The sequence below is a fragment of the Kryptolebias marmoratus genome, linkage group LG9, assembly GCF_001649575.2.
Source record: "Kryptolebias marmoratus isolate JLee-2015 linkage group LG9, ASM164957v2, whole genome shotgun sequence".
Taxonomy (NCBI): Eukaryota; Metazoa; Chordata; class Actinopteri; order Cyprinodontiformes; family Rivulidae; genus Kryptolebias; species Kryptolebias marmoratus.
Window position 1 is genome coordinate 6,891,652 of NC_051438.1, and position 26,227 is coordinate 6,917,878.

General features: G+C 39.4%; 1 protein-coding gene across 4 annotated transcripts in view; it reads left to right on the forward strand.

Annotated features, from left to right (window-relative positions):
• Positions 1-26,113, forward strand: part of il1rapl2 (interleukin 1 receptor accessory protein-like 2) — a 562,673-nt gene extending 536,560 nt beyond the window's left edge. Inside the window, exons 10-19 of one of the 4 annotated variants that reach the window (XM_025007400.1) lie at positions 7,843-7,983; positions 8,284-8,344; positions 10,573-10,685; positions 17,374-17,519; positions 17,666-17,743; positions 17,850-17,966; positions 20,489-20,611; positions 23,456-23,695; positions 23,825-23,855; positions 24,095-26,113. In XM_025007400.1, the coding sequence (XP_024863168.1) occupies positions 7,843-7,983; positions 8,284-8,344; positions 10,573-10,685; positions 17,374-17,519; positions 17,666-17,743; positions 17,850-17,966; positions 20,489-20,611; positions 23,456-23,695; positions 23,825-23,855; positions 24,095-24,183 (1,139 nt within the window). In that variant the 3' untranslated portion in view covers positions 24,184-26,113. The remainder of the gene's footprint in view (positions 1-7,842; positions 7,984-8,283; positions 8,345-10,572; positions 10,686-17,373; positions 17,520-17,665; positions 17,744-17,849; positions 17,967-20,488; positions 20,612-23,455; positions 23,696-23,824; positions 23,856-24,094) is intronic. The other 3 variants (XM_025007401.1, XM_025007402.1, XM_025007404.1) reach the window with 3 other exon arrangements.
• The last annotated feature ends 114 nt before the right edge of the window (positions 26,114-26,227 follow it).

Below are 26,227 nucleotides of genomic sequence, written 5' to 3' on the forward strand. Positions count from 1 at the left end.
AATTTTGATCAGTTTTTGTGTTTTATTCAACTTTTAAACATCTGTGCTGTTCTGGTGAGACATTAGGTGTATGAAGTGCATTGGCATATATGGACATAAGTGCTTTTCCCACACCTTCAGATACACACCTCACACACCCAGGAGCCACACATGTTGACATTCTTGCAACAATCACAGCACTGGTTCAGTCATACAGAACTTGTCTTGTAGCTCTGGTATATAAAGGTGTTTTGTTAGAACCACAAAAACCAAACAATATACTGTTACTGAGGCTCTCCAGCTCAGAACAGTGAGGCCTACTGGTCATAAAACCCAAACAGATCTCAGTTTGTCCTGTTCAGAAGAATGAAGGTTAAAAACTGCAAGTTTAAACTTTTGAAAATATTTAACTTTATTTACAAAAACTTTTTCTGTCAAAATAAATCTCTTTAAATCCTTCAAAAACATTGGTCTCTAATTTACTTCTGCTAATACTATTACAATTGATGCTAATTCTACTACTGCTAAGTACTAATGCTAAGACTACTAATGTTAATGCTGCTTCTACTAATGCTAATGCTAACCATGCTTTTCTTAATGCTTCTACTGTGCACGCTACTTCGACTTCTGCGAGTTTTAGTTAATAGCTAACATTCTGTTAAATGTAGCTGTTAAATGTGGCTTTTATTTAACCATTGGATGCTTTTAGCTAGCCATTTTCTCCTTATAATTTTTAGCTACCATTTTATTCCTTTTACCTTTCAGCTAGCATTTTGCTCCTTTTTGCTACATTGGGCTTTCAGCTCAGTTCCAGCTTCTTCAGCAAATTTCATCCAAGTCGTTCAGAACTCAGCATTCACAATGTATTTTCGCAGAAAATGCAATTTCTCTGATTGTGTGTTGCATCTTACTTCTCAAAAAATCCTTACATGATAAATCTGGACAGTAAGTGCAATGTTAATGTGATGCTTCAACTTCATTATATGGGTATAAGTTAAATGTTGGAATTGCTGCTCAGTGTGACCCTCTTTTATTCAAGCCTTGCACATGTGTGCAAAAAATGAACAGTAAATGCTGTCACTTATTTAACAGCATGTTTATAAATTATTAAAAGCCCAGACATAAATGTGTGGTGACAGAATTATGCGGCACTGCTGTTCTCTTTGATAATTACCTGGTGAAAGGTGACCTTCGGTGACAGCTGCTTTAATGTTATGACAGCTTACATGTAGTAAAGCCTTACCTTACATCTTTCAAAGTGGAGTTATTTAGAAAGATTTTGAACAATAAATATCTTACCTGTTGGAGATACCTCTTTGAATGATAGCAGTTTGAAGATTTAAGGCTTTTACTGTAGTGCAACACAATAAACTCTGATGTCGGGAGACCGGAGTTATCATTTATAATGGCACTTCAGACATGCAGATCTCACTGCCCTACGACAAAAACAACCCCGCTACGAAAAAAAGAAGAAGAGTCGTGCACAGTGAGTACATTCTTCATACCAAAATGTAACAAAGTCAAATCTTATCTGAGTGCTTTTCGACGTTTATGTAGTATCTGCGATGACCGGCTTTTGTTCAGTTGAATGTATGACTGTAGGAACTGACTCGATCACTGCTTCTGTCTTGCTGCTCCTCCTGCTTCTCGACACACCACTCGCGCATCACACGACAAGTTACAAATTTAGGATGTGCACAATAGGCTGGAACAACTCATCACCTTCTCCGTCCCACAAAACCAGCACTGAGAATGAAGTTCTCAAGAGGTGCAGTTTGTGGGAACGGCAGATATAAACCAATGTTTTACAATTTCATTTACGCAGGATTGATGAGCTAAGAGCCATTCTGAATGGGGACATGATCAAAGTTGATTGCTGCTGCCTTAACACAACTCCTATTCACAAACATTTCTCTAAATTGAGGTCAATCAGCGAACTAGCTATAAGAAATAAGATATTAATTTGTTTATAACCTTAGAAAAACCCAAATTCAAAAGATCTAAACTACTGCTTTAACTGCAGAGAAATGAACATTAATTTGTGCTAAAAATACTAAATGCAGTCATTATAATCATGATGACTTTCATACAAGCCCCACTTCAAGAGATCTGAACTGTTTCTTATAGGAAACCAAAGGACTGCAGGAAGTTACTGTAATATTAGGGGATATTGTTCAGCTAAAAATGTTTTATTCATGCTCTGATATTATTCAATTGAGATTGTGTGTTCTTAAAAAAGCAAGTTCCATATAAGATAACAAAAGTTAAGGTTCTGCACCAATATGTGGTTATAAGCACGATTCCTGGGCCTGACTGGGAAAATCAATATAGTGTGGTGCTGAAATGAAGTGGTTCCAGGAGAAGTTAGGGATGAGATGAGTTGGCGTCTGTTTGTTTGTGTGCCTGTGTGTGTGTGTGTGTGTGTGTATGTGTATGTTGGAGGAGGTGGTGGCAGAGTGGGGGACAGAAATGGATCATATTTCCCAGGGTGTCATTCACCAGCCATGTTCCATTAATCTCCCATACACTCATATTGCCTATGAAGGCACCATCATTCATTCACACACACTCCCCCCCGAGATTGTGTCTGACATGCTGACGTGATTTCATCTATCTCTCGGAGGTAACGCACTTTGTAATACAGCTGAGTTTGTCTGTTTTTAAAACCTATAATTTTCACTTTTGTATAATACAGAACTGCAATTGATGGTTTCTGGCCACAAATATGTGATGAAGAAATCTCAGCGTACATCTCATAACACAACAAAAACATGAATTACAACTATTACAGTCACATTCATTCTTAAAGAACCCGTTCCTAAACTTTTAAAGAGGGGGCTCTGAGCAATGTATTTGTTGCTGATAGCTCTTAGAATGACCTCAGTTTGGAGAAATAGAGTTTAATTCTTACAGAACTGATGAGCTAACGACTAGTCAGAGTGAGGCCAAAAACAAATTGCTGCTGTCTTAAAATAACTTCAATCTCAAAAATGTTGTTGTGGTTCAGGCAAACACTATTTTAGAGACTTCCCCGAAGGTCAAGTTTGCATTAAATAGTTCTTTACAAGCACATATTGCAGCAGCAGCAGTTAGCTGTATTACTTATTGCTAGAGGTAGAAAGAGCACTAAAATAACATACTCAAGTAAAAGTACAGTTACTGGTCTGATAGAGTACAAAGAAAGTCTGAGTTTTCAGTGTCACCGAGGAGGATTTCTTTGAGCTTGGTTATATCGCCATGGTAACAGAGACTGAGTTTGAGCCTGGTTAGATCGCCATGGTAACAGTCCACAGCTTCAACTGTCAGTAAGAAGGTGTCTGTGAACTGATTTTTTTTTTATGTGATCCCAGAAACAAAAATCAAATTGACACAACATTTAAATATCATCATAGTTTTACTTGCTGCTATAAGATTTTAGAAAAGCACATTATCAAATAAAACAAAACTAAAAAACATCTGTCATTTTAAAAGTCAGTCAGTGCTCTAGATTTAGATGCTAATCAAAAATTTTAATTTTCAAATTTAACCACAACACATCATGTATTCAAGGATATAGGCTTGTTTCATCATGTAATCACTGAAATGTAACTTATGGATTCTAATATTAGGCACAGTCATTCCATTTGACCCCCTTTTTTAAATTAATTCACATAACTTTCAGCAAACAGGAGAATGGTGCTTAAAAACTTGAATCCGCTCACACTTTGAATCTCAAGAAGTGGCAGTTAGACTACAGTAAAATAAATAAATGAAACTGTGTGCATTGTATAAGATACTATCAGAACCGTAATTTAAACAGAACATACAGCTTCTTTAAAATAACTAAATTATCACTTGTTGTCAGCTGTTGCTTTGATGTGACTGTTTATAAAAATATTCTTATTAAAGATTTATTGGCTGGCAATTTTACTCGGACATAAAAAAAAAACATGGAGAGATTAATCAGCTGAAGTGTGAATATAGCTGTTCTACAGAAAATGGAAGGCTGTAATTACAGTTATCAAATAAATAAATAATTTTTATTTATTCTCAATAAATGTAGTATTGTTTTTCATCAGGCTGTATGTTTTAATTAGACCAGGTCCTTTGTACTTATTGATTCTCTGACATGTTTTCAGATATAAGTTTGGGAGTCAGTGATGCTCTCTGTTTATGATCACATCAAGTTACAGCGTTAGTTTAACTAGTTACCAGCTGCTACAGAGCTAACAGTCAGGCACTGATGTCTGTTTGACTAGTTTTCTCAAAGCTTCTGATCAAACTATGAAAGCGTTGTTTTAACTTACAGAACAACCAAATGTGTTTTAAACTCACCACCACAGGCTGCAGGTCTGAGTCTCTCTGAGCTAACGGAGCTGACAGCGAAATGAAGCCGCTTCCCTCTTTTAACTTGAAGCCAGAGAATCTCCTAAACATGGCGGCCAGGAGTTCCAGGAGTTTATTACTTTTGGTTTAGTTTTGTGGAGGTTAACAGGTGGTATTCTGCCAAGTGCATGTCTGCTGAGTTTCACTCCAAATCTGTTGATGAAGCAGTCTGTCAAATGGGCAGAGTTTGTAGGCAATCTATATGAGTTTATTTAACAGAGAAACACCTCCTTTGTAGCTTGTCGTCACTTCTAACCGGATCATAGACCGGCTGACTGGTAAGGAACAGACCCAGTTCCTGCAGGTGTTTGGGTTTGATTTTATTTCACATATTTATGTTCACATTTTTTACTCAGTAACGGATGGGATTTCAAATGTAACTCAGTTAAACACTTGAAATAAAACTTACTCCAGTAAAAATATGGATTCAAGTGATTAATTGAAAAAGTACAATGTAAAAAAGTTCACACTCAGCTCCAGTCACAGGAGTAAATGTAACTGTACACCTCTGCTTATGATGCAGCCTGGGAAACCTTCAGTAGGAGTATCATTCTGCCAGAAAAACTTTGTAATGTGAAGCTGATGCAGGAGGAAAGTTCTGCGATATAATCTTATAATCTATAACAGATAAATCTCATATTTTCTTGTCTTTCATCACAACAGTTTACAGAACATATGGTCATTTGAACTTTCTTTCTGTGCTAATCTGTAACTAGGATATTATAATCTGGTCCTTAAGAGGCCTTAAAGTTTGTCAGCTGTAAATAAAAACTAAAATACTGAACGGTGTGTGTAAAGAGCTATCCTTATTGCTTTCCTAGGTATTAAAAGGGTAAGTAGCAGCCTGGTTATAATTAATTGCTCATCATCAGTGTGATTGCCACAACAGTGGGAATTTTGTCCGTTTGCTGCTCTGGAGCGTACAAGTTAGCACAATGACAAGACGGACAGAGATCAGCAATGTTCTCAGAGAAGCAGCTGCTGCTGCCCATGTATCTGGAAGGGTCAAGGGTCATTTCCAAACAGTTTGGAGTGCATCATTCTACAGGGAGAAAGATTACTCACAAGTGGAAAACATTTAGGACAGCTTGTCTTCTCAGGAGTGAACGTCAAATTCAGATGGTACAATGTACCGAAAATACATAAATAAACAAATAAACAAACAAACAAGCAAACGGCTCCCCACAGGCCTCAGTTAGCAGGCTAAAAGTTAAAACTCAGGACAGGACAATTAGAAAAAGACTGAATAAGTATGGCTTACCTATAAGGGTTGCATGAGAACAAGAACATGGCTGCACGGTTGGTTTGCAAAGTTTTATCCTAACAAACCACAAGATTTCTTGAACAATGTCCTTTGGACATGAGACCAAAGTAGAGGTGTTTACCATAATGCACAGAGTCGTGTTTGGTGAGAATCAAATGCACAAACACCTCATACCAACTGCCAAGCATGGGGGTGGAGGGCTGATGATTGGAGGTGGTTTTTCAGCCACAGGACCTGAGCAACTTTCAGCCATTGAGTTGATCATAAACTCCTCTGTAGACCAATGGGTTCTTGTCAAATGTGAGACCATCAATCCGACAGCTGAAGCTCGGACCAAACAGGACAAACACAGCAGCTAATCTGCAACAGAACAGCTGAAAAAGAAAAGAAACAAGGTGCTGCAACGGTACAGTCAAAGACCCAACATCAGCCCGGCTGAAATGCTGCTGCAGAACCTACATGATCTGTGTGTGGTGATTCTGGAGGTTTGGTATTTTTTGTACTTCCTGTTGGGCCGTCTCGACGGCTGATTGGCAGCTCTTCGTCACTCCCTCTACACCTGTGGCAGATCAGGCTCATCCGGAGACAGATGGTACTTAAGGCTGTGGTGGGAACCAGACCAGCGCTGGAGCATTGTTTTGCCTGTGTGGTAAAGTGCTAAGCCTCTTGTGATTTACGAGTTTCTTAGTGAACCCTTTTCTGAGCTTTTTGTGCTTTTACCTACCTAGGACAACCTGACCTGCGTGGATCCAGTCTGGTCTGTTTGTGGAAACCTGCCTTGGAGATAAACTATCTGTTTGCAAACAAATCTGTTTGCCTGTGCCTGTCTGCCTGCCTTGAGAGGGATACTTACCTACTGCCTCCTGGAGAAACTGCTAACCTGCTACGGGGAAATACTTACCTTCGTACTCACCTCCGTGCCGTGGATCACCCTTCGCACAGTAAGGCCTCTCACCTGAGGATTTAATACTTACCTGCCTCTTCACCAAGGAAATACTCACCACGACCTCTGCTTCCAGGTCCTGGTTCCTGTTATTATCACCGTTCCCGATTCACTGTAAAATAAACTCACTGTCTATTATCTTGGTCTCCCGTGTCTGTCTGACGCCGAGCTGCTCATTTTAGAATATTGCCGAATCCTGACACTGTGCAGAGACAAATACTCAAAAACCGCAATGAACTGAAGCAACTTTGTACACTAAAGTGAAACCAAAATGTTTTCACAGCAACAAACAAAACCAATAAGATCATAGAAAAGACGATCACTTCTACTAAGGTGGTTCTGAGTCATGCTGTAGAATGTATATATACTTTTGTTTTTACACAGTTTTAATACCTAATGAAACAAAGGGTATTTTTATCTTGTTCTGCTTGCTAAATTACAAAACGTAAAAATTTTTTAAATAAATAAACATCTGCACACAACAGTGGTTCTTTTCTTTCAAGCCCAAAGAAAAAAAAAATTCTAAGCAGACATATTTTTTTTAGTTTAAAATTAGATTAGAGCCACTTCTCCACCTCGGACCTGTGTGGGACACATCTAAATTATGAGTAATCTCTTTGGTAAAAGCAGAGCTGTTGACCTTTTTTTTTTTAGTCTGTTTCTTTTAGCTTTTGTAGTACAAAACATCATTTCCTTTCACTCAGTCACCAAGGACTACTTCACTGAGCTTTATTTAATTAATTCTGATGTTTCATTCAGTCCTTTAACCTGAAGTAACGTTTTAAAAAAATAAATAAATAAAAAACAGGTCAACAAATATTAGTTACAAACACCTAACTAATTCAGAAGCCAGTCTAGTTGGGCTTGTTTGCATAAATCGTTTCGTGCCCCGCTTGTGCATTTCTTTTCTTTTGTCCTAAACTGATAGAAATGAGAAGCAGTCTCCTGACGTTGCTCCTAAATGCTGCTGTGATTCATCAGAATTAATCATTTCAACTGAAAACCAATCTTCGGTTTGTGTTTGTGGGCTGAATGAGATTCGGTCTTCATTGTCAACATAGAAAGTGGCAGAAAATGGGAGAATCTGATGGGATTTGAACATCTCACTTATGCATTTCCCAGAGGCAGATTACTGTGGATTCACTCACATTTTAAACACAAAGAAAAACAAAGCCCTGACATATTTCCACCTGCGTTCCAGCCCTCCATCTGCTGCTATTCCTCAGACCGTTGGCTAGTATAAATCTCATCAGTCTCTTTCTTCGTCCTCTCCCTCTTGTATCTCTGACAGATATGTATCGCCTGGAGCTGGCAGGTGGTCTCGGGGTCATACTGCTGCTGCTGGGAGTCCTAACTGCTCTTTATAAGTGTTACAATCTGGAGATCATGCTCTGCTACAGGAGACACTTCGGGAGTGATGAAACTGAAGACGGTAAGCTGTTTGGAGTGCTCTCTTTTTACGCCAGGACACTTCAGGATAGTGCGACAGGAAGGTATTTGATGGGTCCCGCAGGACACAAAGTGTAGAGCATCAGACGTTTAACGGCTCCAGTGATCTCCTCAGTCTCTAAGTTGTTGTTTAAAGAACTAGCTGCTGAGTGATCCAGAAACTGAGTCGATGCACTTTATTTGCATCGGACACTCTGACTTTTTGTCAGATGGGTGTCATACGGTCTCCCCCGAGTCTTGTGACTGACTGTCTCCCTGTTTTGTCTGTGTCAATCTTTTTCAGATAACAAAGAGTACGATGCCTATCTGTCCTACACCAAAGTGGACCTCGACTCCTTGGGCAGGTCAGGTTTCTCACTGAGTTTATGCAAGACTATGCAAAGTTTTTGGCATTAAAATTAAAAGTGCACAAATTGTTTAGTGCTGTTCATCAAAAAATATAATTCTAATAGCAACAAACAGAAATAGAAAAACAATTTACCTGCAGAACAGCAACTTAAAACTGATTTAAACTGTATTTTGATCTTTTTTCCAGTTACTGTGCTTATCTCGTTTGTGATTTTGCAGGTGCTCTACTGCTGAATAATGTTAGTACTTCCTGATAGTATAAAGGATAAATTTCTAAATTACTAAAGTTTCTAAAGGTGTTGTATGGTGCATATACTCTATGTTTTGGGGATGTGCATCTCTGGTCATTGGTTGAAGCAATATAAATCTCGATACATTGCCACAATCCAATTCATTAAAAAATACATTAGCAGCAAAAGACAATACGATACAATTCAGCCCCTAGTCAACACAGTTCAGTCTTTAATCCCAATCTTGTTTTCCTTTTGAATGGTCGTCTTTTAAAGGACACAGGGGACAACAATTCAGCAGTGTAGCAGCAGATTGGTCAGGATCCGTATAAATACACACCCAACACTATAAGTGCTTGCAATAGGCAAGTCCACTTCGGAACTAGCCCAAGCAGCAACAGTGAGGGTGGCCTGGTCTGACAAATCATGTTTTCATGTGGTTTGCCAAGTCCTTACATCACTTACCGGAGAGAGACAAGAAACCTTAATGACCTACAGGAAGAAGGCACGCCAGCAGGAGCCCGCTGATGCTTCGAGCAATGTTCTGACGGGAAATCATGGATTCTGCTTTTCATGTTGATCTTAATCAGACACCTTGCAAAACATTGGTGTTGATAAAGTACACTTCTTCTTGGAAACAATAATGGCCCTTTCAGCAGAACAATGTGCCCTGAAACACCAGAAAAGGTTTGAGGAACACAGCGAGTTTGAGTCTCCCAGATTTAATCCAAACCGACATTTGCGGGATGTTCTGGACAAACAAGTCTAATCCATGGATGGCCCTCCTTCAACCTTAACGTAGCTCACAGTGTGAGATTTACAGTTCTTCCAGATGAACAATAGCCCCTTGGAAAGAGTCACAGTGATATCCACAAAACTGGTGAAGGCTGTTAGAGTATAGCGAATCATTTTGAAGTAACTTTGTCTTTAAATTCTAATATAATGAAGAAATATGTGGAGTATTCAAGATCTGAAGTGGAAAGGCCTCCCAAATAGAAATGGAAAGTTAATTTGCTTATTTTGCTTTTTGCTACTTGAGGCCTTCAACGTACTCTTGTCTAGACTTTATGAAAAAAAAGAAATCTGTGCATAGCTCTCTGAAGATCACCAAGCAGCCCAAAAATCACACAAAAAAAGGGATTTTTACATGAACAAGAGGTATATTTTAAAAATCATTTTAGGCCAGCTTCTTACTGAATGATGACCAAACACTCTCATCAACCTACCCAACCTATGAGAAAATGGCTGAATTGGAGAAAGGTTAAGAAAGACTCAGTCAGTGTGAAGACAATCATGACGCTGTCAGTCCTCACCAAATAGGTTTTTCCTGCTTTACTCCGCATCCCCGAGAAGCTCTCCTAATCCCTCACCATGCTCTATATGACCTCCCTGACACGACTCTCTTAGATGCCTCTATCACCTGTGCTCGGCTGGTTCCATGACTTTGTCACATTCACAGTTGTAGGCCAGGCTACATGATTCTCAGCAGCAAAGCTATTGTGGTGCATGCAGGCCCCACATCATGTATGTGCTGCCACCACGCTCTACCCTGGACACTGGAATGATAAACTACCACAACTGCACTGCAGAGGTTTTGAGCATGCTCAAACCGATTATGGATCTATTACACGTATTAGGCAGCCCACAGTGTTCTTGGTGCACCTAGGGGCCTTATTCTTGCTGACTTCATCAGCATCCAGTGTGAGGGGGCTTTACCAAGTGCCCCCAATGTGGTTCTAAACCCTTTTTTAAATATTCAGAAACAATGTAGGACTGAAAAAAAATCATCTTTTCAACATATAAGCATTGTGTCATTTTTATCTTTTTGCCTTTTGGAAATCAGTTTTTCCTCAGTTCACCTTTGCCAGGTAATAGTAACAAGAATGTTGACCACCCTCAGTAACTTATTGAATATCTTTGCGGGCATCAATAGGGGCTGATTTAACAGTTTTTTGTTCGAACTTTTGAACCATATTTGCTATTTGTTCTCCCAGCAGGCCGAGCAGCGACGAAGAAACCTTTGCTCTGGAGATTTTGCCGGACGTTCTGGAGAAACATTATGGATACAAACTATTTATACCAGACAGAGATTTAATACCCAGCAGTAGTAAGTATCCTTCCATTTATCAACCTCCTGCTCTGCTCCTCCTGCACACACACACACACACAAATAAACAACATATTCCGTCTCTATAGGTCACTGTAATCCCCAATACCCAGAATTCATCAGTCTGTCAGAATAAATAAAAATGTATGTGGGCCTTCATCATAACACACTAACTGCTGCTCACATTTATCTCTGTCAGCTCTCAGGTGTGCATTACGCACACAATAAAAACACACAGACTCTGTTAAAGAACACTGTTGTTAGCTTTTCTCCCATTCTCACCCACTTCTACTCAGAACACACACACACCCACACACACACTGTGTGTTTTTCTGCCCAGCTGATGTCACATTCTCACTTTTACGCCTCCAGATGGCCACCCATTCCGTGCAACATGCTTTGACTGCATATAGTACACACAGAAAACACACATTTCTACATGTGGAGGTATTTCCTGGGCTTATGGTTCCCTAGAGAGGAAATCTGACCATGATCTTTCTGTCAATATGACACAAAAACCCAAACCTGCAGCTATAACTGCTCGACAGATAAAAGACATAGTCACATTGCACACATTTCCCCTGGAGGTGTAAGTCCTTTATGTCTACTTTACTAATCCTAATCATGTGAGAATGCTTTCAAACAGTGAGTAATTACATTTATCAGATCAGTTACTTCCAGTAAACACAGTAAACACAAGCCTTTTTTAGAAAACAGTTGACTGTGAAGATGAGCCCCTCTTTAAGCTGCCTCTGGTTGTTCATAAATCACCAATTGAGCCGCCCACATCCTGCAAAGATGTGAGCTTATATAAATGAAGCCAGAAGACGTTTTGAAGAGAGTATTTTGAGGTAAAATCAAACAGAAGTTGATGGACACTTGGGTGTGTGCTCTTTACACTCTGAGGGGGATTTGAGAGAAAACCATAAGTCCTGCAGCAAAAGAAAAACTAAATGTTTTGATGTATAATTTGGACATGTACCACAAAGGGTGTGGGAGTAAGAAGAGTTTGCAACATTTTGGAAAGTTTAGGCAGAGAAAAATTGAGTGTGTGGCGTCAACAGTCAGTTGACCTCGGAAAAAACTGCGATCGTGGGAAAACCGTTAAATATGAAAAATGCCAGTTCTGTGACCTGTTTCCACTTTGACCGATGTTTCTGCTGTGAAGCCTGTCTGAGCCGTACAGCTCCACAGAGGGGAGAGTTGATTTTCGCACTCGTTTCATCAAAATTCTATTGTTGTCAGAGAAAATGTTTCTCCTAGTTTTTTTGTTTGCTTGATTGTTTGTTTTTTTCTAGCAAATTTCACCAACATTGTACGGTGTTCCACTACCAAAGGTTATAGCATACTATTCCCAACTGAGATACAAAAATTAATGTATACTTTAGATGGGTTTTTTTTTAAGCTGTGGGGCATGAAAATGAGCAAAAATCATGAACAGGATAGAAATAATAACAGTGCCAAAGTATAAGCATTGAAGCACTCTTAATAAACACTTAATAGCAATACAGATAACAGTCTGATACATACCTGGTATGTATGGGCTGGATTATGTATTGCTAGTCAAAATCCTATGCTCTGTTGTTTTTTTCCTTTAGCTGACAGTCAGGAGTCTAGAAAGAGAAACTGTAGAAAGACTGACGCGCTCCAAAGGTCCTTCAGGTCAATCTGTTATTAAAGTGCAGGGAGAGCTCATACCGTCAGAGGCTGCCAGGATACGTTTCATCTTTGAAGATAGTGGAACTCATCCGCTGACAGGTTGCTGTTAAAATAAGTCACTTTCAGAATCTGTCATAAGGAAAGTGATGTGACCTCTTCAGGAGACAGAGTGTGCGACATACATTAATACGCTTTCAGGTTTTTGTTTAATTCAACCAACACATCACATCCACAAAGAAACACAGAGCTAATAAAAAACGACCTGGCATTTTGTAAAGGAATGTGTTGTGAATGACTGACAGCTACTACCACAACAAATTTTAGCACAATACCTGGTAATTTGACTGATTTATAGTGATTTTTGTGCAGAGTAAGTTTGATTAGCTGTGGTGGCCATCTTGAATTGGGTTGGCTCCAAAAGTTAATTGATTGTAGATGTACATCTAATGATTTCATTGAAATATATTCAGTGATCCATGAGATATGTTGCTAACAGACCAAAAAGACTCAAAAAGTTAATGCCAAGGTCTTAAGCAAAGATATCGTGCAATCCTACCACATACCATGTTTCAATCATAATATGTGGTGGTGATAATGTTTAGCTGCTACCACACCAGATTTTAGCCCAATATCTGCAAACATAGTTGAGTTATAGCCATTTTTGTGTATTCTAAGTTCAGTTAATTGTGGTGGCCATCTTTAATTGGGTTGACTCCAAAATGTAATCAGTTGTAGAGGTAATTATTGCCAATTATTGCTGTCTGAAAGTTTTACTTGAATCCATCCAGTGGTTCATGAGATGTTTTGCTAAGAAACAAAGTTGATGCCAATAAGTAGTGACAAAGTTTTAAACACGGATCTCATGCGACCAGTTAGCACTCAGAGTAAAAGTTGAGGATCAGTCTCACCTACTACCACACCAAATTTTCAGTTTTTAACTTAATATATGTAAAACTGACTGAGTTTAGCCAGTTTTGTGTTTGCTAAGATCACTTTGCTGTGCTTGCCTTCTTGAATTGATTCCAAAAGGTAATCAGTTGCAGATGTCAACCCAGTTTTTGGACACAACCCAATACAAGATGGCCACCAGAGCTAACTGCATAAAAATCACAGCAAATGAGTCAAGTTTATAGACATTTTGCTCAAATTTGTCATGGCAGTAGGTGATTCACAACACAAACTTCAAGCCCATTCTGAAAGTACAGTGATTCATGACATATTTTGCTAACAGTGCAGATAAATGAACACAGACAAAAACGTTGTCCACTTGCCTTTTGGCAGCGGTCGACAGTGACTTGTCTGTTTGCAGATGTGAGCCAAAATCACAGCTTGTATTGCTCTGAAAACTTTAAAACAATAAATGAAACTAGAGGAACTCAGAGAGCTCAAACATCCACCAAGGTCACAGCCTGATTTAAAAATAATGCGATCTGGATCACCAACAAAATGTAATCTATTGTTTTTTGTAACAACCCCAACATTTCCTGAACATTTCCTCCAAATCTGTTCTTTAGGTTTTATCTTTTTTTCTAACAGACAGACAGACAAACCAACGTACACAACCGGAAACAGAACTTTCTTGGTGGAAGAAACAAAAGGGTCACATGTAGGAGCAGAGAGGAGGTTTTAACAACCTGTGACCTTGACCTTTGACCCCACGAACCTTGAAATCAACAGGAATCGTCTTTGACCCATGAGGGGTCCAGTTGTGCAGTTTGACAATCCTACATTACACTGTTGCAGAGTTAGAGCACCAGGTCAACTGTGATGTTGACCTTTGATCCTGTGAACTTGAAATCAGTAGTGATCACCCTTGAGCCATGAGGTGTCCAGCTGTGGAGTTTAACATTCCTGTTATACAGCTGCAGAGTTTGTGTGCTCTTGTACACAGACAGACAGACAAACAGATAAACAAACATCTGATTTCCATAATGATGTAATGTGGCTAGAAAAACGCAAATTAATTTGTGCCCTTTGCATCATTTAACATTATTTTTTTAAAATACGCAAATAAATTTACTCAAATAGAGCTCAGAATAAACAGTCGTGCTCTACAAAAGCTCGCCGTGAGCTAAAATCATTTCTCATCCCAACGCACGACCGACCGCTCTTAACCAAAAATAAATGAATTGAGAAGACGTCCGAGTGAAGCTTTACCCACTTTGCCCTGAAAGCATCCGAGAAACAAATGTCCGCCGTGCACGAGCGCGCGTGCGCGGCTGGGTCTAGAGTGCTGGCGCTGGAGCACAAAGGACGAGAGCAACACGGAGGGAGACAGAGGCGCCGTTGTTTTTTTATTGCTTTCTGAAGCCTCTGGCAGAGCGGCGCAGTGACAACCTTAAATACACCATTCAATTATCCACTCCACTTAGCCTCACGGAATGAACAAAATAAATAACGGCGGCAAGAAGAGGCCGGGTTGGGGTCGCTGGTTTCTGGTGTTTTATTAATTGATTAACATAATCTTCACAAACAGAGGGCCAGAGGAGAGGGCGAGGGGCAAGCGGAGGGAAGAAGGGAAGGTGAGGAGACGGGAAGGATGGATAGAACGACAAGAGGCAGAGACAGAAAGGAAGGCGGAGGCTAAATTTGGGGGTTATTCTGTACTATTTGTGCCTCTCAAATTGAGCGTGAAATTGCAATGTGTTGTTGGAGAGGCTCTGTCATTAATTTAGTTAGCAAGCGAAGGCCTGGAGAGGGGAGGGAGGAGAGGAACGCGCACAAGGAGGGGAATCAGTTGTTCACAGCTTTCAGAGAGAAATAATGAGCTATTTTAACGTCGGGCTCCGCAAAAAACAACACCGAGAACGCTGCAAATGACTGGAAACGGGTTGAGAAAGGTGAATACAGTTAGTTTCCCCTCTGACTTTCCGTGCCATTTTTGTAAAATCGAAACACATGAATATATATGAATATTCTTCTTGTTTTTTTGTTTTGTGTTTTTTTTTTAACTAAACTAGGCTAATTGCATTCTGACTCAAGAGGCTGAACTCATTCTGCTCAGGCATACATCACCTAAATGTAAATTAGAAATTTACATCACATTAGGGGCAAAGAAAAAGCTCACTTTTTTACCTTTATAATTACCTTTGAGTCAGTCCTGGTCTTTACCACTACAGTGGCTCATAATAATAGATCAAAAAACATAAACCTGATGTACAAACGGTTTAAACTTAGAGGAAGTGGGTTAATGGAAAAACTGAGAAAATTACCACCACTTTCCTTTTTCTTCTTCTCTTTTCTTTTATTTGGTCAGAAATGCTAATCATGTATCTGCATGGGTGCTGTCTGCAGTGCTGTAGTGCCTGGTGTGAAATATACAAAGATACAAACGCACAAGTGTTTCTCAGTCACTACCACTGAGTCTCTTTCTGTGTATAAGTCAGCATATATATATATATATATATATATATATATATATATATATATATATGCTAACTAATATATGCTATATTTTTCCAAGACAAGCAAACAATGACTAACCAGCAACAGGTCGTTGACTTCACTGTACAGGTTGACTGGACATCTACGTGAGGACTAGGCCTCCTATTTCCCACTAACACAGGCCGATTCACTGTACATCCAGACTAGACCTGATTACCTTTTAAAGTGCATCCAATTCAATATGGCTGCCAAGTTATTCAGCTTAGCTGACACACAAGAATGGATTTAACTCATATGGTTTATAGATACTTGAGCTGAAATTTGGGACAGAGCTGGTCTTTTTTTTTTTATCTGTAGCATTTTGAAGTTATTTTGAATGCATGCACATAATACATTTATAAACAATACATAATACAGCCTGGTATGTACCAGGTTATTATGGGGACCGGGTTGTATTATGAAATGTTTGTTACCTTGTACTTAACTGGTATGTACTAGGTATTTAACAGGTACATACATGATATTTACCGGGTGCTAACCTGCTACTTACCTGGTACAAAGCAGGTATGTAGCAGCTTGGTACGTACAAGGTATCGTGGATGACAGTTGTAATATGTTTCAGAGTTTAAAGAATGTTTGGTATTTCTATATCACATTATTAGGTTATCAGAAGGACATTCATACGTATGGATTTGGATATGTCACAGCCAGGTTGATAGTATGTCTCATTTAGATTAAGTCATGTTACTATCAAGGACAGTGGGCGCCATGCGCCGTCCACAAGCCCATCTTGGAAGCTGATTGGCTGTTGGCTTTCAGACTGTGAGCTGGAGAATGAATAAATATCTCCTGTTTTGTTCATAATATGGTCACAGCTTCATTACTCTGTATGAACCTGTGTTCACTGCTTGCAATTTTGTAATAAACCACCACAAAAAACAGTTTTGACTTGTATAAATTCTTGAGTCCACTTTATTGTTTCAGAAATTCCACTACAGTATGTACTCTGTAAGTACAGGGTAACGAGTCAGTTCATAATACAGACCGGCCCCTGAGGGCTGTATCATGCATTACCTCGTGGACTGTACCTGTGTTGAACACATGCTTAACAGCACAAATGGAGAAAAAACTGTAAGTTTATTAATTGGCTTTTAAAGCCCCTTATGTTGTGAGGCCCAATGCAGCCACCTCCGCCAACCTGATGAGAAGCAGGAGAAGTTCAGAGGTTTCTACATGTCCACTGTTGGGGACAGAAATTAGGAACATATGAGGGTCTCTGCGAGTGCAGTTGTATGAAGGAAAAATAAACTTTTTGTTCACAAAATACAAATTGCAGGTAACCAACAAGTGTAGTGCAGCAACACTTGTGATTTGAAGTTTGCCGTTTTTATTTAGAGAAACGAAATACCATCTGAGATAACGCATCATACACTTTTTCTGACATTATCTCAATATTTAACCACATTCTATGTTCGTCTCCTGTTGCATCCAGAGGTTCCATAGGATCCAGATTTTCTGATGTGCTCCCTAGTGGAATAGTACAATTAAAAAAAAAATTAAAAGTGAACAATTATACCTGCTGCCTTCCTAGATGCACATTAAAAAAAAAAAAATCTCTGATCTTTCTCTGATTTCTCTGTATCAGCCTACATTGAGGACCTGGCCCGCAGTGTGGAGCAGAGCCGACGTTTGATCATCGTTTTGACCCCGGAGTTTGTCGCCAAAAGAGGGTGGAGCATCTTCCAGATAGAGACACGCCTCCACTCCATGTTGGTAACCGGGGAGATCAAGGTAAGAGCAGGAAAAAGACGTCTGGCCATTAGAAAGGAAGTCAGACATGTCAACATCTGCTCTGACTTGAAAAACAGACCTGCATGTAGGTGTTTAACCCAGAGGAAAAGCTTCTCTTTTTTTAGCCCTCTGTTCTGTTTGTCTAGGTGATCATGATTGAGTGTGCAAACCTGAAGAATGTCATGAACTACCAAGAGGTGGAAGCACTCAAACATACAATTAAGGTACACAGAATTTCTCCTTCTGCATAGGAAATAACGAAATAGTTTTAAAAGTTATTTTTTGGCTGTAAGGAAGGAGAGAAATATTATTCTTTTCGTTTCTTTTAAGGTCTTATCTGTCATCAACTGGAAGGGTCCTAAGAGCAACGAGCTGTCCTCTAAGTTTTGGAAGCAGGTGGTGTATGAGATGCCTGCTAAACGCAGGGAGACGTTGTCCAGACGCCAGGTATACTATTACCTAGAGTGTGTGAATTGTCTTTATTTTTTACACTTACGCATTAGAACACATCAACATTAAATAGGGTTTGATGTTTGACTTGTGCTTTTTAACACCCACCATCAAAGGTGAAGCAACAATAATGTTTTTGTGTCTGTGTGTTTGTTTATTTAGCAAAATATGTAATGATGCATTGGATTGACCGATAATGAGCTAGAATTTGGTGTGGTTTTAGCTGAGAGTCATGCCCGTCACATACTCTGAGTGCTAACTGAGCAGATGAGATTTGCTTTTAAAACTTTGTCATTGGCTATTAGTCTGTTAGTAAGCAAAGTATCTCAAGAACCACTGAATGATTTTTAATGAAACTATTAGAAAGTAACTATTGGATATAAATCTACAACTGGTTAACTTTTAGAGTCAATCTAATTTAAAGTGTCTGCCACAGCCAACTGACCTTAGGAAACACAAAAAACAGCTCTAATTCAGTTAATTTTACTGAAAATTAGGTAGAATTTGGTGTGGTAGTAACTGAACATTATCTCCATCATGTACTTTGAGTATGACATATTGCACAATATCTTTGTTTCAAGTTTTGACAATAAATATTGGTGTCAACCAAGTCTGTCTGTTAGGAAAATATCTCCTAAATCACTGGATGGATTTTGAGGAAATTCATACAACTCAGTAACATTTGGAGTCAACCCAATTCAAGATGACGACCACAGCTAATTGACATTAGCCAACACAAAAATGACTACCACCTCATTTATTGTAAGGATATTGTGCTCAGATTTGGTGTCATAGTCACTGGAAGTCCTTCTCAATACATACTATGAGCACTACTCATTGTGCAACATCTTTGCTTGAAACTTTATCTCTTAAAATCAACAATGTATGTCAGCATAAACCATGGGGGAGATTTCAATGAAACTTTCAGTAAATAATAATTGAGAATATATCTACAAATCATTAACTTTTGAAGCCAACCCAATTCAAGATGGTCCCCCCAATCTAACCAAAATTACCCAACATCAAAATGGTAATTACTGAGTCAGTTTTACAGTTGTTGAGCTAAATTTTGATGTGGTAGTAGCTGAGAGTCATTCACAACACATGCTCTGAGTGTAACATCTTGCAGCATTGTATAAGATTGTGCATAATACTGTTTTCAAGATCAGGCTGAAACAGCTACAACTTTGTCTCTCCCATTATAAGACGATCTTATTCTAAAACTCTGACATGAAAGTCGGCGGGTGATAGGGATTCCTTTAAAGAATGCTAGGCCTTTAATTTATTCAGACTTGGGTCAAAGAGTCAGAATGTGACCAAAGAGGTAAAAACAGATTTAAGAGTAGGTTAGTTCGTTCAGGCATTTATGCATATGTACTAAAATCTTTACACTCTACTTGTGGAGCATAATTATGGTGTGTTGCACAGAACTAGAGTGTGTAATAAAGACCTAAAGGCAGAAATGCACTGTAGGTCCAGCAGCCTTAGAAAAGACATGCTATGGAAAGCCAACCTCCCCCGGGGTGCGTACTTTCACCACAAACAGATGGCCTTTGAAATGTCTGCTAAACATAGGTTATGTATGAAAAATTGGAATCACAGAGAGCCAATGTGTACATGTTTACCATGTGTTAACACCTCAGGTGGTGTATGCCCTGATTAGAAAATAAATTCTTTCCTGCTGCTTGGCACTGAAGAAGAATCACGAAGAAACACAAATGCTGTGCATGTCAGAACTGTAACAATTAGAGGGATGATGTCTTAATGTCCCTAACAAGTGACTGAGAGTGTGGGATCACAGCTGAAATGTGTTGGAAGAGCTGAGTTAAACTACTGCTTCTTCCTTTAGTTTGGGTGCAGTGGGCCAGCAGAGGACAGTGTCAGACAAAGCAACAGCAAGAAAATAAATCTGGATGAAACAAAAATGCACAAAAAGTCCCAGCGTTGTTGTTTTTAGAGGGTAAACACTGACGACTGAAGGTCTGCGTTTGTTCGTGCTCGAAAAAGCCTAACACAGAACAACAAGGCAGAGAAGAGCTTCTTCAATTCATGGCCCAGAGAGCACACTTTCCAGCTTTTAGGAAAAAATAAAAACCATCCATCAAAGTCAGGAACACTGGCAGTCAGCTGTGTTTTAACCCCCGTGTTGTTATCATGTTATTATGTGCTGCCTGAGCTAATGGGACCTTACTTTACCTGCTATTAAAAGTGGAGCAAATAAAACGAAAAATTAGGAACATAAGTTCAACAATGTAACCTTAAAGCAACATTTCTGAATAAATAGGATATTACCTGTTGTGGATCGCTCTGTGAATGACTTCAGTTTGGAGAAAAAAAAGTATCATTCTGATTGGATTGATGAGCGAAAGGCTAGTCTGAGCAGGGCCAAGACAAAAGTGGGTCTTTGCCATCTTTAAACAACTTTGCGATTCATGCAAAAGCTATTTTATAAAGTTGTAAGCTTTGTATCATACTGCTATAAAACGCTGACAAATACAACTTTTCACCTGCGTTAACAGGTAATGGACTCTGGTGAGCAGGGCCTCTTTGGTGACCTACAGACAACTGTATCCACTATTGCCATGACAACCACCTCTGCCTCACTAGCGCCCCCTAATGAAAATCGTCATGGACATCATCAGGTACAGTAAAGACAAGATCTTTCCCTTTGAGAATTGACGTCATTCTTCCCAGGGTTGGTGCTCCCGAATCACGAGGTGGCCGGCAGTAACGGCGGGTCCCAAGTTATTTCAAACATGTTCCAACTGCGGAGCCATGCAGCGGCCCAATCCTGAAAGAGTCTGAGAAGTGTGCGCTCACAAAACACAGAGAACCGGGGTTCACAGACTCAAAACAACTTTTTTCTTTTCGTTTAGTTACAGGATTGTAAGGATTGAAGAATTATTTTTATACAAAGCTAACAAATAGTTTTTTTTTTTTCAAGAAACATCTTGTAACAAGCACAAACACAATTTTTTTATTGATATTAGTGATCAATTTATTATTATTAATAATAATAACAACTTTATTTATAAAGCTCTTTCAAACGAAGCGCTGAACATTTACAAGGAGATATAAACAATACAAATATAAAAGAAGTAGAAAACATAAAAACAAGTACAGATTACAACAAGATAAGAAAGCCAATAAAACAAGGAAATAGGATTTAAAATGTATAGGACAGAAACAAGTTGGTCTTGTATTTGATGTACTGCCATCTATGTCTTTTGGTTCTAAAATTTCTATGTATTGTGTTCATAGTGGTAGTACAAGAAGCAAAAACAGTTCTTATAGATCAAACTTTGTCTTGAAGTAACATGTATTTTACAGAAAACTAAGTTCATTCTGTGCATTTTATTACAAAATAAAAACATTTCTGCCCCCCTTTGGATTTTTTTCCTGGTTAAATCATTCTAAAGATGGACTTCTGACTTTCCTGATCTGTTTTGTGCTTCATATTTTTAACTGTTTCAAGGCAGTTTAAACTGTTTTGTGTGGACAGATTCTTACTGCCGTTGTTCAGTAGTGCAGTCTTGACACTGCATAAGTCAAAATGAATCCACAAAGCTTCATAATGTGACTGTGACCTTTTTTCTGAGATTCAGTCTGTTTTAATGTAGAAAATAATCGCAACATAAGTGTGCAATAGATTGAGCTGAACTATAGTGAACCTTAGCTCATATCCAGTGATCGTCCCACGCTTGTTGACATGCCGCCGTTGTTTTGTTGCCTTTTCAGAGTGTTGCATTTAAATTGTGTCCTTTCAGCTGAGAAATCAGAAGTGCTCCAAACAACAACAGCTGAGTTAGTGAGCTCATTCCTGCTCTGTCAATCAAGTATGCAGCTCGCTGGCTCTGTTGACTGATGGGTTGAAACTGTATGAAGTCTGTGGACTGTGTGTGTGTAGAGACGTTTGGGGACCATGAGTCTTTGAAGAAACAACCAAACAGCACTGAGAGAGAGTAACCAAATGCAAGAAAGCTGTGGCAGTTTTGTACACAGCTGGGCATCTGCACAGAGAGTGAGGACGTTTAACAGGTTCTGGTGTTGGTTCAGAGCTGGTGTCTAAAGCCGCCCTTCACACAGGATAACAATCCCCTAATGCTCTCTATCAGAACGTGGCCAGATTGTGGCAAATTCAGAGAACCTCCTTCAGTGTTAAGGCTATTCTGCTGCTATTCTCTTATTACTCCCCAAGTAGGTATTTCCTTCTATTTCCACATCCCCAGGAGGCTTTCCTGTGTCCTCACCTCGCTCTGAACATCAGCATCACATTCCTACAACAATCCTACCACAGACGCCCACAATCGCACCACGCCCAGAGTCCAACACTCTCAGAATGCACTAGAACTAGTTGGGTCCAATTCTGGTCCTCGAGGGCCACTACCCTGCATGTTTTAATTGTTTTCTTGCTCCAACACATCTGATTCAGTGGTTAAATTACATCTTCAGCATGTCCTCGTGTTCTGAAGAAGCCTAGTAATTATCAATTCAAATAATTTATGTTGGCACAGAGAAAGATATAAAACATCAGGACAGTGGCCCTTGAGGACAGGATTGGACACCAATGCACTGGAAGATCACACCATGCTACAATGATGCTACACTGCCAGGTTCGTTCCACGACCTTGTCACAATCTAAGGAATTTTTCTACGCCTATATTGGAGGTTTCTGGACATTTACCATCAGTTTCAGCCACTCTGTGGAGCAGGAAATACCATTCAGTAGCATGAAAGGATGCAGGCGGTGTTTTCTGTTCAGAACCTAGACCATGATGAGAGCACATACTTCTTTCTTTGAGTCTAAAAGACAAATAAAGGACAGCTGAGCGTGGTGCGCACGTGGAGAGCTTGGATTAGTTGCTGCAGCTGAGTGGTGGGAGTGCTGCTATAAGTTACTTGGAGCTCGGCCACATTCATGCCATGGATACACAACCACATCAGCCATCCCTCTCATGTCCATCCAGAACTCCAGTATGCCACCACAGCAATTGTAAATCAACTTCACAATGGAAGTTTTGTGCATTCTCAAACCCCTCCATGACCTAATGCACTCTATTATGCATAATCGGGAGCCCACTGTGTTTTTAATTACACCCCTGAAGACCTCCCCAAGACCCTGCAAAGATCATCCACATTGAACCTGACTTTTTATGTCATCGCAAGTTTGTCATCCAGTGTGAAGGGGGTCGAACACAAAACCAGTCTGTTTTGACCACCAAAACACCAGATCCAGCTCTGAAACACTGATGTTAGAATGGTACCAACTATATTGTTTGATTGTGCTGAATAAAACTTTACTGATTGTTTCATAAGCTTGTTTCAAAGTATCTTCTCCAGTCATTGTGAAAACGACTTTATGATTTTTATCTATGAGCTGAAGAATGTCTATAAATCTCTCTAGAGTGTCAGCATAAAAAAATTATCATGTTCACCTGCCTCATGGGAAATCACCAGCTAAAAGGTCATGCTTCGTTAACCCACAGGTTGCCTTGGCAACGGAGATTCCAGACTACAACCAGATGACCTTGCCGTTGGGAGGGGGTCATACTGCTACAGCAGCCCAAATGCGGCATTTCTGCCGCAGCTATGAGTTCCAGCTCCCCCCGCAGCCTTCTTCCATGTCACCTCCCCTTCCAGCTGCCTCTACAGTGCAGTTCTCCACACTGGGCCCTGGGGGGCGCCATGTCTATTGCAACATTCCTACGACACTGCTGAATGGTCAGGTGGGGAAAACCAACTCTGCGTCTTCTGATGATTATGTTGCTCCTGAATAGTCTTTAGACGTTTAAACAGTGTTGTATATTTGCATGAGTTAAAGCAAAATAAAAATAACAGCCCTCTTTTCTCCCCAGGGGTTCAGAGCAGTTCACTGGGGAACAAGAGGTCTGTTTAAATAAAAGAGAATATAAAACAGAAAATAATATTTGCATTTTAACCCACCTGAGATATTTATTTATTCTAACAGACCGGGCAATGGCATTAAAATTGTTGTTATAAATAAGACACATGGCACACAGCTGAAATGTAGAAGTATTTTTACTGAAGGTTACTGTAGGTTTTTTTGCTTGTACTTAGAGTGTGGCTGGGAATATTTCTGATCCCTGTGGTACTGTGTTCCCCAGGTCCCTCAAAGCAGTACACTTGGGAAGAAACCAGATCTACACCTGAACAGCACCTTCATACCGCTCACCAGCAGAGAACTAAGCTCTGACATCTGGTAGACTGACTGCTCAACTGGTATTTGTTTACAGACAGCTTTAGTAGACTGGTTCGGCTGGTTTTTGTTGGGGTTTTGGACTTTGTACAGACTTGAGAGTTGGACGATTTTCCAGAGAAGACAGCCTGCGGACTGCTTTTGGGCCATGCTGTGAACAAATGACCTTTTCACAGAGTGAATGAAGTTTGGCTTTATACTCCTTAAGTAAACTGGACCCAAACAATTGATGAGAACAATTGCACTCTGCTTCAGAACAAGTTACTGGTTACCAGCTGGGATGACGAGCACTAAAGGAGGATACTACTGACAACATGTGACCATGATCATAGAGAAACTCCAGAAATGTCACAGTGAGTTTGTAGACAGATGCATGGAAGAAAGGACTAGAAAACATCCCAAAAACCTTAATAATGAGTATCTGCAGACACAAGACCTCTTCTGTATCTCCAGAAAGCAGCCAAGCTGCATCTCAGAGCACAAAATGTCTCTCAACCACAGTTTGTTTTCACACAAACTGTTATAAAAAACAGATGGTCTGTTAGTTATTGGATCTATATAGACGTGTTGGTATACTAACAAAGATAATTTTACATCATCTCAATATTAGCCATTCTTTTACTGAATGTAGACCAGAATATTACTCTTACTTTCTTGACTAGGTAGGTTCTTATAAAGCAGATGAGACAGTCATCAAGAAAGGATTTTGGAATTCTTCTAAATAACTAGTCAACCTCTTGAAATACTGCTCCGAAGTCATCTACCTGGCTTTACTTGTAGAAGCTTATCTAATTGACTTCCAAATGTTGTTTTTTTTTTTGGCAGGAGCAAGAAAGCATTAAATAAAAAAGGCAAAATCATTACGGGGAAAGCACAGTCTGCTGGAAAAATTTTGAAAAACCTGTCAAGCCCTAGTGAATGACCAATGGGCTGGTTAGTACTTGAACTAAGTCGGGACTGGTAACTATCTAGATCATCAGCTCGTACAGTAGTAAGCAGTCAACTTCCAGAGCTGGCCAGGAGAGCAACCTTCGCAGCCAAGCTAAAAGTATAACAGACTTGACTTTTTCTATTTGCATGACCACCCATTTAGGTAAAAAATGCTAATCTAATAAACATAGATGAAAGAGAAAATGGCACAATCATTTGTTGCAGCCTCTTTTAGTATGGAGCCTAATAAACATGTTGTGTTGGTATTTGTTTTCTTTCTGGCCATGGTGTGATGATAAAAACTCAAAAGGGACAAAGGGGGGCATCCCTCCAAAAACATCCTCGATATTTAATTTCTCATGTTTTATTTAAGAGATTATTCCTTATATAAAGGTTTTTATGAAGCCTTGTTTTTACTGTCTGTTTGTTACAATAACATCTGTACAGCTTCCATTACTTATGTATAGACCTAAACATGATGGTGATTTGTTCTCTAGAACTTCTGTTAGCACCCACAATATGTCTATGTGTTCCAGAGCTGTTTATCTTTTAAGTTCCTTTTTTTATTGATGGATGGATGAATGGATGGATGGGCTTACAACCCTGCTAATGGACTGATGTTAGGAACCTGAGCGCCACCAGTCAGCTAAAAAAGGGGGCCTCACAGCAGAAACAGCTGTACTCCAAGCTAAATCAGACAACATTGTTCTTTTTGAGCTTTAAAAGACATAGATTACCATTATATTTAAGCAAAGTGGATAATGTTTTGAATTTACACAAAGGTACTGTCATTGTCTTCTTAGAACCAATGAATTCTGGATATTTGAGATTGTTTGATACAATAATCACCTATATGAGTTGTTATATTCGATGGCAATATAAAGTACAGTAGTTGTTTTTCTTTTTTCCATTTCTGATCATTTCTTTGACTATTCTTTGGATATATTGGTTGAAATAATTTAACTGAGAGCAAATAAACATTGCATTAGTTGTTTTATACATTTTGGATGCCTTTTGTTTGACAAACTCAAATTGTTCCTTTGCGACTCACATCATTAACTGTGTTCTCTTTGTTTCTTGCTAAGGAACTTATTGCAAGTTGATCTGAAAC